Here is a 16,162-nt window from a genome sequence, read left to right as displayed (position 1 = left end):
TCAATCTTAGTTGTCAAGCGGACCCCAGGCTCCCATGAGCCGTGGCAAAATGCCGGGATAACGCCAGGAAGAAGAAGCAAATTTCAATCTTATACAATAGATATTACGTTGTAAATTGACTTAAAGTGATTTTGATTATATGTGATCTACTGATATTGCAATGAGCATACAAGTGCATCGAGGAAAAACTGCATTATTTTCCATTCGGAAAACACGAACTTGCATATAAAACTTTATTTTAACTAAAACAGGAAAATATGCGTTCACACAGTAACACAAAACACATACTTAAACAATAACACAGTAAAAATATTGTTTTGTGTTTTTATATTTTACTTTTATATTCATATTATAAATCACCTCGCCTAAGAGTTCAAATAAATAAATAAATAAATAATAATAATAGGAGCCATCCCATATTATCCCCTTTCATCCCATAGCCCAGTATTTAGTCCATTGCTTTTACCATATAGCTTAAGTACATTTTAAATTTCATAAACTCTCATTAGTTCTCACATCCTGATGGCCCTGATGGGTGTCGTCTTTGTTTGCGTCCCATAACCCATAACACAGTCAAAGGGCTAAAGGTACTTAACTCTTACATTTCATTAAATTTTCGAAAGGGTCATTACGTGTTGGCTTTGGTTTTGCGCACGCCTCCTAAATGTTCGGAACACCATTGAGAACCAAGAGCACAGAAATAATAGTACAACCGTACAGAAAGGACACTTCCTACAAAACCGAATCATTCTGTCCCTTGCTATTGTATGGCACTATCCCTATCGGCTATTTAGGGTTGTCATAAGAAGTCGTGCACGCAAAGGGACTTCAAGTTGTGTCAATGTCAACCCTAAAATACTTAATTGCTCGGAGCAACGCTGAGCCGAACGGAGCCGAGAATGCCCGGAGCAGGAGTCTCTCCCCACTGCCAAGAGGATAATATTTATGACTATTAAGGCCGAGCCACACCGGCTTGCGTGTGCGTGACGTGCGCGTGTGCGTATGCTAAAATGTTGGAGCCGCACACGCAAGCGGTGTGCCATCTCTCATAAGGATCCGTATACTACAACGCCGCACGTGCACGTGCACGGCACGCACACGCAGCCGGTGTGCACAGGCCATTAATGAGTCTCGAAATTTAATACGTTTTCCGGGAAACCTATCTACCCGGGAATAAATAATCATGACTCATTTGCGGAATTTTTAAGTGTCCTGATACCGATAATGAGGCTTTGCTTCAAAAACAGTTAAAAACGCAGCATGTATTTACGTTTTTTTATTACTAAAAACTGAAATGTTAGTCATTATTTGTACCTAGGTAGGTACTAGTCCAGCGACCGGGATTCTTACCTCCGATTTTTGATGACCCATGGGTCCAAAAATGTGAATCATAATAAAGACTTCCAATAAAAACTATAGGTTAGGCTATACTTATAGCGAACATTATTGCCATTTATGAGATATTTTCAGATTTTGCGATACGAGTTTTTCCGGCCTCTGCAATAATGAGCTATGAAAATCGACGGTTGTTGACTCTGCCTACTGATATAAATTGTATGTATGTAAGTACCTACTTGTAGTTAGCATAAGTTAGGCATGTACAAAACGAGTTTCAGTTGATATCGAATTCGCAAACTTTCTCGCGAACTGGTCGAGGACTGCCGGCTTAAAGCCATTTTCTATTCCAACCCAACATCCTAAATAATGACACCTCACTAAAGATTATTAAATGAATACTTAAACAAGTTTTTACTCTATAACAAAGTATTTACTATTAAAAACGGTGTAGGTAGGGGAGACCGAGGTGAGTTGTGACTATTTGCTTTTCCGAGCTGCTGATAATTTAGCAGAGTTGCAAAGCAGTCAGAGGGCCTACCGGGAAACACGATATACAAAATTTCTTATCTGCCTCTCTATCGTTTCACTATGCAAGAGCGATAGAGAGGCAGATAACGAAATTTCGATTTTCGTGTTTCGCGGATTCGCGGAAGGCCCTCAGATGTAGCACTGCAAGTTGATTGTATTCTACCCACATAGCTTTGCGAGCTATCCCCGGGGGCTTACCGCGAACGAAGTTGGACGTGTTGTCTCCCTGTCACACTTACGTACGAATTTATCTACAAGTGCGACAGAGATGCAACACGTCGAACGTAGTTCGCGGTAGGCTCTGTTTCGTGGGTCACCGAATTAGTATTAATAATGGCTGCTATTTAACTGATCACCAGATTTAATAAAATTTAATACCAAAAAAATCTATTTTACCACCCTAAAATAATGAATGATCACCAAAATTATAACACCATTTTAATGTGAAATGATTACCAATTTTATTACATTTTACTATCCTTTTAAAGGAAATGACACCAAACTAATCATTATTAACCCAAAAATAGTAAATGATTACCAAATTTCAAACCCCATTTTAATGTGAAATGATAACCAAATTTTTACATCTTGCTATCCTATTAAAGAAAATGACACCAAAATAATCATTGTAAACCCAAAAATAGTAAATGACCACCAAAATTAGAACTTCATTTTAATGTAAAATGATAACCAAATTTTTAAATCTTGCTATCCTTTTAAAGCAAATGACTCGAAAATAATCACTGTAAATCCAAAAATAATAACCACCATAATTGTAACCACATTTTAATTAAAAATGTGCAAATACTTAATATATCGTTAATATCGTTATCCTATTAAATTAATTAATCCACTTCGTCACCTTTTTCTAGTAGCATTTTATTTCTGTAAAATTCGCAGTTCTAACCTAACCTAACCCACTTTTCTAGTAGCATTTCGTTTCTGTAAGGGTCGCAGTTAAAACCTAACCTAACCCACTTTTCTAGTAGCATTTCTTTTCTGCAAGGGTCGCAGTTCAAACCTAACCTAACCCACTTTTCTAGTAGCATTTCGTTTCTGTAAAGGTCACAGTTCAAACCTAACCTAACCCACTTTTCTAGTAACATTTCTTTTCTGTAAGGGTCGCAGTTTAAACCTAACCTAACCCACTTTTCTAGTAGCATTTCTTTTCTGCAAGGGTCGCAGTTCAAACCTAACCTAACCCACTTTTCTAGTATCATTTCGTTTCTGTAAAGGTCGCAGTTCAAACCTAACCTAACCCACTTTTCTAGTAGCATTTCGTATCTGTATGGGTAGCAGTTGAAACTTAACCTAACCTACTTTTCTAGTACCATTTCGTTTCTGTAAGGGTCGCAGTGCTAACCTAACCTAACCCACTTAACTGATAGCAATTTAACTTACTTTTCTAGCAGCATAACGAAATGCTACTAGAAAAGTAGATTAGGTTCAGGTATGCGGTGCGGGCTACGGGGGGTTGAGCGAGAGGGGCTAGTAATTTTGGCATCAGTTTACTTTATTTGGTAATATGTATAAATTTTTTGGTAATCATAGTGGTTTATTTAGGTGAAAATATCGCATTAATTTGGTCTTCAAGATTTGGTGATCATTAATGATTTTTGGTGATCATTCAATATATTTGGTATTTGAATACAATTTGAAGTGCAGTCGTAATTAAAATGGTGGTACTTTTGTATTTTTAGGGCTTATTTTTTTGGTGTTCAGTAATTTTTTTTGGTAAGCATGATTTTTTTATTTAGGGTACCAAAGTATTTTTTGGTGGTCATTATATTTGTAGCCATTAATAATATCGATATATTTTATAGAACACATTTGGACCTTATCGAATAAAGTTATCGATATGAATATTAATAATCCCGTATTTTAACATTTTTAACGTCAATGACTCGTCGATAAGCGATAATATTATAATATTGGAAGTTCTTTTATTTTTGTATTAATATCAAATTTGTACTCGTGGGTTGCGTGTCGTTTTGTTGACGGAAAAATGCATTTCACTTTGCTCATTGTTGTAAGTTTTTTTGTTGATAATTTATGAATTCTTCAAAAACAATTTGCGTTAAAATTCCCCTTTTCAAAATTCGGTATCGTCCACTATTTATATCTTACATCAGAAAAGTTTCATTTAACTGTAAACTTTTAAATGCATATTAAGTACGTATAAATAGTAATGTAGAAATACAACAATTAAGTAAAATATAATAGTCGTGTATAGTCAGTGAACGGAAATTTAAGGTACCTACCCTGATTTAAAGTTTTTCAATTATTTAGATGCTTGGATCATCAAGAGCTTTGCAGCACGATCGGTCTATTAACGAACATAGAAAATTACCAGATTCAGGTAAGCCCTTACCATGTACCATCTCATTCTTATACAGTATATGTGACGTTATCTATGAAAAGGGACCTTATTGTCGATGGCGCTTATGCCATTATTAATTAATGCTCCGAGATAAATACAATGCCGCGCGACTCTGTGCGGCGTAAGCATCACTACAATAAGGTCCCTTTTCGTAGATAATGCCCCATATACTTAGGAATATCGATTGTTTCATAAATCGTTACAGACTAACCTAACCTATCCAACGATACCCCACACTATAAGTTTGAAGCGAAAAATTACATCCCCATTTTACGTGTAGGGGAGTTACCATATTTTTTTTATATATCCATGCCAAATTGCAGCTTTCCGTCACGGAGCAAAGCCTCGTACAGATAGACAGACGGACATGATTGCTAGTTAACTACGGAACCCTAAAAAGTACATTTAATTCCAACTGCAACACTCACACTTTTAAAGGCGGAACTGAAGTTAATTACCGAGTAATGTCACTTTAGCATTTTTTGTAAATTAAGGCTTGCCTTGATCGATTACCGATTTCCGTCTCAAAAAAACTCAAAGCAATATAGTTGTTTGACCTGGAGCCCGATTCTGATTTTCATTTCTTATTTTGAGAGTTTTATGGATTTGATCTGTCCAGATCAAATACATAACAGTTTCAGTACGGATAATGATGGTCGTTTTTGTCTACGTGACAGCGTGATAAAACGGTGTCTATCCCGTGGAGTTAAAAGTGACAGTTATTTTATCACGTGGATAAAGCGATCCATAATATGCCTGCAGAACAAGAAATTAAAATTATTATCGGGCTACTGTACGTATATGATGGTCGTTTTTGTCTACTTGACAGCGTGATAAAACGGTGTCTATCCCGTGGAGTTAAAATTGACAGTTATTTTATCACGTGGATAAAGCGATCCATAATATGCCTGCAGAACAAGAAATTAAAATCATTATCGGGCTCCTGTACGGATGTGATGGTCGTTCTTGTCTGTGTGATAAAGAGAGTGTCCGTCACTTTTATTTCTTAATAAGTGACGGTTATTTTATCATTTTATCACGTGGATAAACTCATCCATCATACGCCAGTAGCCTTATCACGAGTTTGTGTTACCACTATATAGTGGTATTAGTATAATACTATGAACGAGATGTATTAGAAAGTAAGTTAGGTACGCTGTGTGCATACGTTAGCGAATTTGCAGTGTCAAACTCGTGGTAAGGCTAGGTAGTACATATGGCCCTTTTGACATAGTCTACGAAATGTGCTACCAAATTATCGCACTAGTGCGGGAAAGCGTAGCTTCATATGTACCTCTTTAGAAAATAGTTGATTCCGTCTAAGGCAATTCTGCACCAACTTTGAAAGTGTCATCCGAGATATTTAGGTACATACAATTTTTACATTAAGGACCACACTGTCATTGCAAGTGCCACGCAGAGTTACCTTGGTCTGACTATCTCTTCTCTATACTAAAATGTCAAATTCGAATCTAGAACCAACGATGGTCCTGCCGAGTTTCGAACCGGAGATTCCCGAGTATTGTCAGAACCACAGCATCTGCGAGGAAGTACCGAACTATCCCCACGAATACATCGAACACTTACTGCAAAACAATGCTACGGTAAGTTGACAGTTTAACCGAGTAGATTCAGAAGAATGTTTGGGATATTCAACCAAGTTTTTCTTAGTTTATTTTTGTTTTCATCACTGAAGGTCCTTTTTAACTGAAATTCTGATATGAAGGTCCTTATTGCACATGAAGCAAAGGCCATTTTCACTCAAAAATGTACCATTTCCTTTTTAGAAAATCCATTATCTTTTGGATTATTTCTACTCAGAATCACGAGGACTATCAATTTAAGAACAAAAAAAAATGTGTCTCGAAAAAAAAATGCCAGTTTTGTAACGCATTTTGTATTATGAACTGTTACAAAACTGACACTACAAAATTTGTATGAAAAACTGGGGTGACTATTTTTCTTTGTCTCATTCAATAGTACACATGATTCTGTGACTAAATAACCCAAAATTTGATGATTGTTCGAAAAAAAAGTAAATGATACCATTTTTTCTAAAAACACCCATAAGTAATTCTCTGATAGTTAGTCCGTCGAGTAACCATCAATTAAAAGAAATATTTCTTTCCCGTATCTGCAGGTGAGAAATGCATTGTTCTTGATGATGGGTGGACTTGGCGACGCTAGAGGGTGCATGGCTAATAAGGATCCCATCAAAGTGGAAGTATGCCAATCTAAAATGAAAGTGAGTATTTCTTCCTACATTTTCGCAAAAATCTATTGGAACAAGTATTTCTGCCCTGTCAGCCTAGCCAAGGTGACAATCGCTATCGCTACGACTAAGAAAACCCTTTGTGTCTCTCTATCACTCTTCTATATTAGTGCAACAGTGACGTTGCGTTTCGATCGCTACGGAGCGTTAGCGATTGGCATGTTGCCTACGCGGCCGGTATTATTTTATATTTTTTTCGAGTAGTTAAAATATTGCTACCTAAACTATGATATTTTATATGTAGATGTGTTATACACGCTCCAAAAGTGAAGCACTCACCTCGTGTCATGTGTACGAGTTTGTCTCAGTCTGCCTGACGCAAGCGCGAAGGTGTACACCGGTTAATACTTTTCCACAAATAACGTGTATTAAGCAACAAAATGCCGACCTGCGTTATGTTGAAATGCTCAAATTATCCGCGGAAGCGCAAAAAAATTGACGGCGTCACATATCATTGGTAAGTAAAAGCTGAAATAACCCGTTTTTCTTCGGTTTAATCTTGAATTAAATAAACCCAGCCGCCATTTTCGCCGGCTGACAGAACGAGATAAGTTTATGTTCTCATCAGCGAGAATGACAAGGACGCACCAACTGCGTACATAGATTATCATAGCAGACGCGTCATGGTAAGTTGCATTCATTGTTTGGTGCTTTTCGTACACAAATAAAAAAAGAAATATACTTAAATTCCAACTTTAATATTGAAGTTTTTTACTTGATCGCATTTTTTCTTGTATTTAAGTACAACAATTGGCAAATTAAAGATTATTATTGGCCATATTATTGTCCGGGTCGCGTCAATTAAGTAAATAGGTATATTGCTGTTTATACAAAGATTACTACAAAATTAGTATTTATTGTCAGGCATTTCCTTTTCTCACACAGTAACAATTATTAATAACATAAAATTGTTAGTATACTTGGTCAAGCAGATCTTGTCAGTAGAAAAAGGCGGCAAATTTGAAAAATGTAGGCGCGAAGGGATAGCGTCTCATAGAAAATTTGAATTTCGCGCCTTTTTCTACTGACAAGATTTGCTTGACCATCTATAAAATAAAGGATTTTGTTGTTATTGAGTTTGCTTTTTGTCAAAATGTTTTTATAGTATAAGAAAAATGATGAATAAAGAGTATAATATAATATCTTTTATTTACATAACTAAATATGAAAACTTTTTGCTTCGGTAGCGAGTACAAAACTGCATTAAAATGATTTGCACCTTCTGTCAAACATCTTAGTCTTTGATATATTTTTTTCTTAATAAGTTTTACGCTTTGCGCCATATTTACTGTTTGCCGTCGTGTTATGGTGGTATCACTGATTTACCAAATTCACGCGCAAGTGACAAACATTAGCCGTCTCTTTTTTACTTAGGTATTCTTTTAATTGTGCCGTCTCTTTTACGCATTTGCGTATGAAGTTGTAAACAAATTGTAACTAATGCTGCCGTGTCGTTGGCAGCATTGGTTGGTATCATTTTTTTCGCTTGATATGTTATTGTATGGCTTATCTACATATAAAATATCATAGTACCTAAAGGCTACCTATGCAATTTCAAATATCCCGAAAAGGTTCGCCACAAATAGGTAATTATCTTTCCCTAAATAATAACTTGGAACAAATCTCAACATATATTTTTCATGAGTTCAAACAGCAGAAAACTTTACAAAGATCGGATTTAAACTGTCGTGAGGTGGTGTCGTGACTCATGATAATATTAAGCTATTTTTAGTCACTTACGCGACATGTTTCGGACAGCCTATGTCTTCATTTTACTCATAACAGTGCATCATGAGTAACGTTCACGATAGCCATGCGCCGCGTATCCTCCGAAACATGTCGCACATGTGACTGAGCGAGTGAGTGAGATACGTGAGTTAAACCGTAAAATTAGCTTAATACTCGTACTTTAAAAAAGTTAATTTTTTTTAGTTCGTTGAAGCTAAGGCTGGTCGAGACGTGAGTGGCCGCTGGCATTTTCTAGTCGGCGCCCAACCGCTCTGCGAAGAGCTATGCGTGTAAGTATCGACTATAATTTTGTAATTCACTAGACATTAGTCTCTTGTAATGATGACATTCGTGAGGCAATTACTGCTACAGCGTTGACTTGGACGATTTCACTCTCAATTTCCTTGATAGGATGAGTGACGGGTCGAACGTCCTAATCCCGCCAGCGACGTGGCATATGGTAACTCCAGTAGTAATAGTAACGCAATTTATAAAGGAAATTGACAGTGACAAAGCCTGCGCTTAAGCAATCTCGACAGTAACACTGTACTAGTGTAGTTTTTTATTTAGTTTGCGTCGATTACTAAGACTTTTTAGATCAAACTTATTTTACAGAATGCCTGATAGCCCTTGCGCGCGACCCTTAAACAAGAATAGTCCCATCGAAGTTAACCAAGGTTACAGAGCTACTTGCAAACAGAACTTAATTGATAAGCCCAAGGTAGCACTCGACAAAAATGGTGCTATTATCGTTTTGCAGCTCCCTATAAAAGGCGGTTGTTGCTGTCACGTCACACAAAAGTCACCGGTGTCTTATTTGTATTCATAAGTTAATATTTAACTTATTATACCTAGTTTACAAGCGTAGGCGCTGTCAGGATATTTTTATGGATATGCAATCAAAGAGAATGTAATATAGCATGTATAATTAAATTGAACGATTTCTCGCAGTCGATATGATGTTAATGGTTTGGCTAACTTGAATTTGAATTTTCAGATCAAACTTATTTTACAGAAACCGTGACGGCCCATGCGCGTACCCTGATAAAAGGGACAGTCCCCTCAGCGTTCCCGTAGGCTACAAAGCTACTTGCAAACAAAACGTTATTCAAACTCCCAGAGCAGGTCTAGACAAAAATGGGGGTTTGATCGTCATCCCACTCCCTGTATATGCTGGATGTTGCTGTTATGTTACACACAATGACAGTTTGATAAAATCCTTTAGAAATTAAAGGAAACTTTCTAAATATGAAACGAAATGAAACAGATGTAATAAAAACTTGTAATTCTAGTGACCATTCCTGTATGGATTATGGTGGTCGTTCAAAGTTCAAATATACTTTGTTCATGTCGGCCTAGCAACAAGCACTTATGGTTCTTGCCTACGTGACAGCGTGATAAAACGGTATCCGTTACTTTCAATCGCGCTCTTTTTAAGTGTCGGATATTTTGTCACGTGGATAAAGCCATCCATAATATAGTGCCATGCCTTATGGGAAACGGTCGCAGAGATAGTTCAGAGCCGGAAACCGCTACCAACTTTTAGTATATTGTTGGGCATGGCATTGGGTCTCCAAAACTGCCGGGAGACGGCGGCGCCGGCCATCTACTTCAGCGGAATGACGTCATCAAAATGACTCCCGCTTCGTTGCGAATATTGCATACTGCACCCAAACTATGCATAGCACATACACGTGTGGGGTATTAAATGAAAGCCAATTAAATAAACTTTATTTTATTTATACAAAGTGTACCAAAATTAGCAACAGTTTAAGAGAAAATTACAAATAAATAAAACTTACGTAAAAAAATATTCGATTATTCGGGTTTTACAACCAAACCAAAAGTCGGACGATAAAGCAATGTACTACAACATTAAAGATAACGTCTCAAGCCATACACTGATATCAATAAAATCAAAATTGGAACAAATATGTGGAAATTATGCATCAAAATGTAGATATTTGCCCATACAAATGCATAAAAGTTAAAAAAATCCAAATTGGTCATTTTCAGGATAATCCGCATAAGCTTCTAGTATGTTATTAGCAATATGACCTGGATTCTAAAACTGCCGGGAGACCATCTCTGTTGTTCCTCAGTTACAAATAATGACGTCTTATAAATAATCACTGCCGAATTTCGCAAAATGTAAATTATAGCTATACCACGAGTCTCACATACACATGTGTTACATGTAATGAAAGGTTATTAAATGTATTATGATTCACTTAAACATTGTTTGTAAAAAGAATGTACAGTTTCAGAGCTAGAAACAACGAAATACCACTTTTTATGGAAAAAGTAGATATGTATCAATTTTATAGCTAAACTAAAATCGTCCAAAACAATTTGCGTATAATATTTGAAAAACCAGTTATTCAACTATATATCACAATTTAAAGTTTACATTTCCGACAAAAACTGTGGAAGTTCTGGAAAAAAAACTAAAGCGCCCCAACAATTCTACCTTATTGCGCTCATATTATGCAAAGAATAGTTCTAATTATCGAGTATTAAATGGATGAACATTACATAAAATACATGAAAACGACATTTTCGAATGGAACCATAATTAAAAAAAAAATTTACTAGATAAGTAAGCAAAATACTGTTTCTTTAAGTACCTAATCTCCTCCTTTCAAAGTCGGTTAAAATGTAGCTTTTGTGACCTGGGCTACAAAGACAAATAAATTGACACCTAATTTATCAAAATCAGTTCAGTACTTTCATGCAAACGGTACCTACACATGCACGCATAGATAGCAAATTCTGCCGTAGTCGGACAAAAAATTAAAATTCAATAATTAGACCTTTACTATTATGGCCTGGCGTGGCTTGGCATCTAACGTTGAAACCCTCAGGCCGTAGATGTTAGCAGACCAGGGGGTGACCTGTATTTCGGAGGATCAGAGGGAAAATTCTGCCAGCCTTCTCAGCTCAGCCTTGAAACCCTTGCACCACTCAAGATTCCACTTTTATAAGAATACCCAACTGGCGCGAAATGGCGCAGAATAGGGCAGAGTGACGCTCTTTTGTGTCAGAGGTCAAGATCCTCTTTGGGTCACTGTCACTGGGCCAGTGATGTATGTATGTATAAGGCTAATCGAGGCTTAAATATATAATTATGTATTTTTTACATGAAATAACTGAACTGATTTTGATAAATGAGGTGTCAATTTATTTGTCTTTGTAGCCCAGGTCACAAAAGCCACATTTTAACCGACTTTGAAAGGAGGCGATTAGGTACTTAAAGAAACAGTATTTTGCTTACTTATCAAGTAAATTATTATTTTTTTAATTATGGTTCCATTCGAAAATGTCGTTTTCATGTATTTTATGTAACGTTCATTCATTTAATACTCGATAATTAGAACTATTCTTTGCATAATATGAGCGCATTAATGTAGAATTGTTGGGGCGCTTTAGTTTTTTTTCCATAACTTCCACAGTTTTTGTCGAAAATGTAAAATTTAAATTGTGATATATAGTTAAATAACTGGTTTTTTAAATATTATACGCAACATTTTATTGACGATTTTAGTTTAGCTATAAAATTGATATACATCTACTTTTTCCATAAAAAGTGGTATTTCTTTGTTTCTAGCTCTTAAACCGTACATCTTTTTTACAAACAATGTTTAGGTGAATCATACTAAATTTAATAACCTTTCATTACATGTAACACACATGTATGTGTGACTCATAGTATAGCTATAATTTACATTTTAACGAATTCGGCAGTGATTATTTGTATGACGTCATTATTCGTGACTGGGGGACAATAAAGATGGTCTCCCGGCAGTTTTAGGACCCCGGTCATATTGCTAATAACATACTAGAAGCTTACGCGGATTATCCTGAAAATGACCAATTTGGATTTTTTTAACTTTAATGCATCTGTATGGGCAAATATCTACATTTTGATGCATAATTTCCACATATTTGGCCCAATTTTGACTTGATTGATATCAACGTATGGCGTCAGACGTCGTCTTTAATTTTGTAGTACATTGCTTTAACGTCCGACTTTTGGTTTGGTTGTAAAACCCAAATAATTGAATATTTTTTTACATCATTTTGATTCTTTTGCAAATGGCTCTTAAACGGCTGAATATTTTGATACACACTGTATAAATGAAATATAGCATATTTAACTGGCTTTCATACAATACCACACACAATTATGTGCCTTGCATAGTTTGGGTACAATATGCAATATTCGCAACGAAACGGGAGTCATTTTGATGACGTCATTCCGCTGAAGTAGATGGCCGGCGCCGCTGTCTCCCGGCAGTTTTGGAGACCCAATGCCATGCCCAACAACATACTAAAAGTTGGTAGCGGTTTCCGGCTCTGAACAATATTCCCATAAGGCATATGACTAATAGGCGTGCTGGAAATAATTCTTAGTTTTCACGTGTATAAAAAATAACATTAGAGCAAAAAAAGATTACGTAATGTTAGTATTTTTCTAAATCCAATTTGCTTTTAGGAATCATATCATGTCATGATGGTATATGGTAATATAAATTTTAAATAAAATAAAATATTTTTGTCAGTACCTAGGTAAGTCGTTTCTATGTAAATACAATGTAAGCAACTACCCTATACTGCAGCGTTGCAGTGGCGAGAAAACTAGGTTTTCCTTATATACTTACCTATCTATATTTTATTATTAATTAGGTATAGTTAAAAATTAGTTTTAGCCACTGTCGCTTCCGTAGCTTGTATTATTTGGTAGGTATTTGTAAACTAAGTACATACCTACGATCATTATTTTATATTAGAAAAAATATACCTATTGCCTAATTTTCATATTGGTTTTATTTTGAGAGACTTTTTTAACGAATAACTTAAATAATACGTTCCTAGATATGCTATGCCCATACGATATATATGCCATAGTCTAAAACTGTTTAACTTGAATAGGTATGGTTTAATGATTTTTGTGCGTTTAATATTGGTATGGTATGCTGGTATTGTGTGACTACATACTATGGCATATGACGTCTTCGACGTACTGACGAACAAAAGAGCATCCGGTCTGTGGGTAAAGTACGTTCACGCTAAAATACCCAATATTATAACATAAACCATTACGTACCTATACAGTAAAATGTTACTTTAGTGGTGCCAACACAGTACCTATCCCTTAATAACTTAAGTTGCTAAAAAATGTCATAAAAGGCGTGAGAACTGCGAACCCTGATCTTTATAAAAAACACAGGTCAATCATATCGAACACCTGTCGACAACCAGTCTGTCTTGACCTTCGCGACTCTCAAAACGTCTACTACGATGAAGCAAAACTAGTGTCCAGCAAGCAACGTCAGAGATCTTCAGGAACTGGTAGCATTGAGCGTAAACAACTTTGCGAGGGAACTTGACCAGTAGTTACCGCACCGCAACAGACGGTGCATGTCTTGTCGATGTCCGCTTATCGACAGGTGGTTAGTGCGCGTCAAGTAAATAGCCGGAAAGTTAAACAAACGGTTTTTCAATTTGAATCATCCAGTGTAGACAGTAAAGTCGATATTTGACCGATTAAATTTGTCGCAGCTCGGCCAACTTAAATAATATCAAGTGTACCTAATGTGCTAGCGCGTCGCAGTGTCAGTTACTCGTTAATAACCTGTGACCGAGCACGGTCATTCGCTATGTACAAGTTCAATAAGTAAATAGAAATGGACTGGACATTGTGCCTCCTTTGTGCCCTGGTAAGCGTTCTGAATTTGAATAACGCTCTAGAGTGAAAAGTAAAAGTTTTACTGTCGCTTTCTTCTAGCCAGTAACGGTTGAAGCGAATATTTTTCGCCGGCAGGTAGGTGTCGGAGTTTGCACGCGATGTCCGTGTTCCGGTTGTTTTAACTAACTTGACCAAGTTCACTGTAATGACAGCAAACAGGCTGTAACAATGATAATGTTACAATGTCATGGCAATGACACTTAGATTTTATTGTTAGAATATGGTGCGATTATTCGGTACAGTGAAACCTGGATAAGTGAGATCTCAAGGGGCGAGCAAATTTGTCTCACTTAAAGAGGTTTTCCACTTACCCAGGCTCCCAGTTAGCCAGGTACAAATAAATTTGTGTCTCATTTACAGAGGGTTCCATTAATAGAGGTGAGAATAGAGTATATTTCAGTTATAGAGGTGGTTAATAGGGTATTTAGTAATTATCTTTAAAAATAAATAAGGTAAAATAATCCTTGTCCCTAAATATTTTTTTAGTCTGTTTAAATATTTCTTTGAATTAATTTTGAATGATTCTCCAAAGGATAGATATTTCAAAATTAAATTAAAATTGATATGGACTTCAATGCGTATAAGAAATTTAATAAATGAAAATTTATTTTTTCGTTTTACTTATGAAAATTTCAGCTTTCGTTTCGATAGTTTTAACTACTTACATAAATTAACTAAATCAAACTTGAAGTTGTTTAGACACAATTAGGCAAATGCGGAATTTGTGGATTGACTAAGAGTTAGTAAGAATACGGAAATTGTTCAATGAAGTCTAAGTTAGAGAGGTCATAGATTGACGTTATCTCAGATACAGAATTCAATTCCCTATAAAATTCCAAAAAACAATTAGGAAAATGTAATCTTATAAATATATTCTCAGTAAAAGAGGTAAAATACACTCTCTGTCTCAGTTATAGAGGTAAATGTGACTATAAAATCACAATAACGAATCCCAGTTATAGAGGTTCGTTTTTTCTCAGTAACAGAGGTAATTCAGTGCTAAAGTGTCGGGACCGCACCATGAGTCCCAGCTATAGAGGTTTCTCACTTATCCAGGTCCCACTTAACCAGGTTTCACTGTATTTGTATGTTTTTATCTGTCTGCTTTAAAAAAATAATAGCGGCAAAAACCGACTAATGAACTACTATAGTATATGTAGTATGTAACCAAATAGATTGTATAACAAGTTGTTATAGCCAGTTCAGAAGTTTTCGGATTAAAACAATAATGCCTACTTTTACACGTAAAATATACAACTCTATTTGACAGTCTCAAATTCATAATTATGTCAATGATGGTGTGTCCAAATTTGGCCAAGAAGGTGGTAGAATTGACAAAAATTTATAAAAATATTTAGAGTCGCACCAAACAAAGTCTGCAGCGGATTTAATAGCCCCCGCAGTGTAAGTGTTATGTATACGTCATAATTTCATAGAAGTTTGACGTTTAATAAAATGACACTTGCACTGCGTGGGCTATCAAAATCGCTGCAGACTTTTTACGGTCTTACTATAAGATTCTTCTGTTTGGTTATAATGGTCGTCCTTATCTACGTGACAGCGTGATAAAAGGTGTCCGTCACTTTCTATACCGCAGTGTTAAAAACTGTCAGTTATTTTATCACGTGGGTAAGACCATCCATAGATAATACGTCGGCTGGATTTGAGTGGGGTGTCACTTGGAGTGGAATACTACTACACACTAAGAAAGTTTATATGTCAAAATGTGAAGAACATGTACTTCTTAAATAATTTTATTGTCAATGTACTATAAGGTACAACATGCCTTAAATGGTAAAGATTGATTTGATTTTACCAAATTTGAAAGAGCATTTGTAAATAATTATAATCTTAAAGAATCCCCAGTCCACTGATTAGTGATTCTTAGCAGGTAAGGTTAAGTAATTGTAATAATTGTAAAAATTTACGGGCACTTTATTCGAAGGAAACTGAAGGTCTGTCGCGAAAATATAAATTTTCAACTTTGTTATCTGCCTCTATCGCTTGTGCATATTTGAGGGATAACGAGGTAGATAACAAAATTTCGATTTTCGCGATAGACCCCCTGAATAGCCTTAGGTACGACTAACTCTGAGGGAATCCTTCTTTCCATTTACCTGCAGTAAGTTTTGGATATAAGTAGCTCATGATAAATAACATAACGTTA

At 35.9% G+C, this 16,162-nt stretch overlaps 2 protein-coding genes across 4 annotated transcripts in view; both read left to right on the top strand.

The window, feature by feature from the left end:
- The first annotated feature begins 5,726 nt into the window (after window positions 1-5,726).
- On the top strand, window positions 5,727-9,633 carry LOC134664803 (uncharacterized). Of its 2 annotated transcripts, none has more exons than XM_063521543.1 (4): window positions 5,727-5,850; window positions 6,387-6,491; window positions 8,451-8,536; window positions 9,262-9,633. In XM_063521543.1, exons 1-4 carry the CDS (start codon window positions 5,731-5,733, stop codon window positions 9,476-9,478), a joined length of 528 nt encoding a protein of 175 aa, XP_063377613.1. In that variant the 5' UTR covers window positions 5,727-5,730; the 3' UTR covers window positions 9,479-9,633. The 2 variants fall into 2 exon arrangements, with proteins under 2 accessions (XP_063377613.1, XP_063377614.1); XM_063521544.1 differs by lacking the exon at window positions 9,262-9,633 and adding an exon at window positions 8,862-9,087.
- A 4,070-nt stretch (window positions 9,634-13,703) lies between these two features.
- Window positions 13,704-16,162, top strand: part of LOC134664364 (uncharacterized) — a 34,842-nt gene continuing 32,383 nt past the window's right edge. For both annotated transcript variants that reach the window (XM_063520942.1, XM_063520943.1), the window contains exon 1: window positions 13,704-13,966. In XM_063520942.1, coding sequence (XP_063377012.1) covers window positions 13,934-13,966 — 33 coding nt within the window. In that variant the 5' untranslated portion in view covers window positions 13,704-13,933. The remainder of the gene's footprint in view (window positions 13,967-16,162) is intronic.

This window comes from Cydia fagiglandana, chromosome 5 (assembly GCF_963556715.1).
Source record: "Cydia fagiglandana chromosome 5, ilCydFagi1.1, whole genome shotgun sequence".
Lineage (NCBI taxonomy): Eukaryota > Metazoa > Arthropoda > Insecta > Lepidoptera > Tortricidae > Cydia > Cydia fagiglandana.
This window is presented reverse-complemented; position numbering and strand designations above follow the sequence as displayed.

What these genes read in the sequence shown, in the direction of transcription:
- LOC134664803 (XM_063521543.1), top strand. Translation starts at nt 5,731, where the DNA reads ATGGTCCTGCCGAGTTTCGAACCGGAGATTCCCGAGTATTGTCAGAAC. An exon ending in TATGCCAATCTAAAATGAAA is followed by an intron (nt 6,492 to 8,450) that starts GTGAGTATTTCT and finishes AATTTTTTTTAG; the next exon opens with TTCGTTGAAGCTAAGGCTGG. An exon ending in CTCTGCGAAGAGCTATGCGT is followed by an intron (nt 8,537 to 9,261) that starts GTAAGTATCGAC and finishes CTTATTTTACAG; the next exon opens with AAACCGTGACGGCCCATGCG.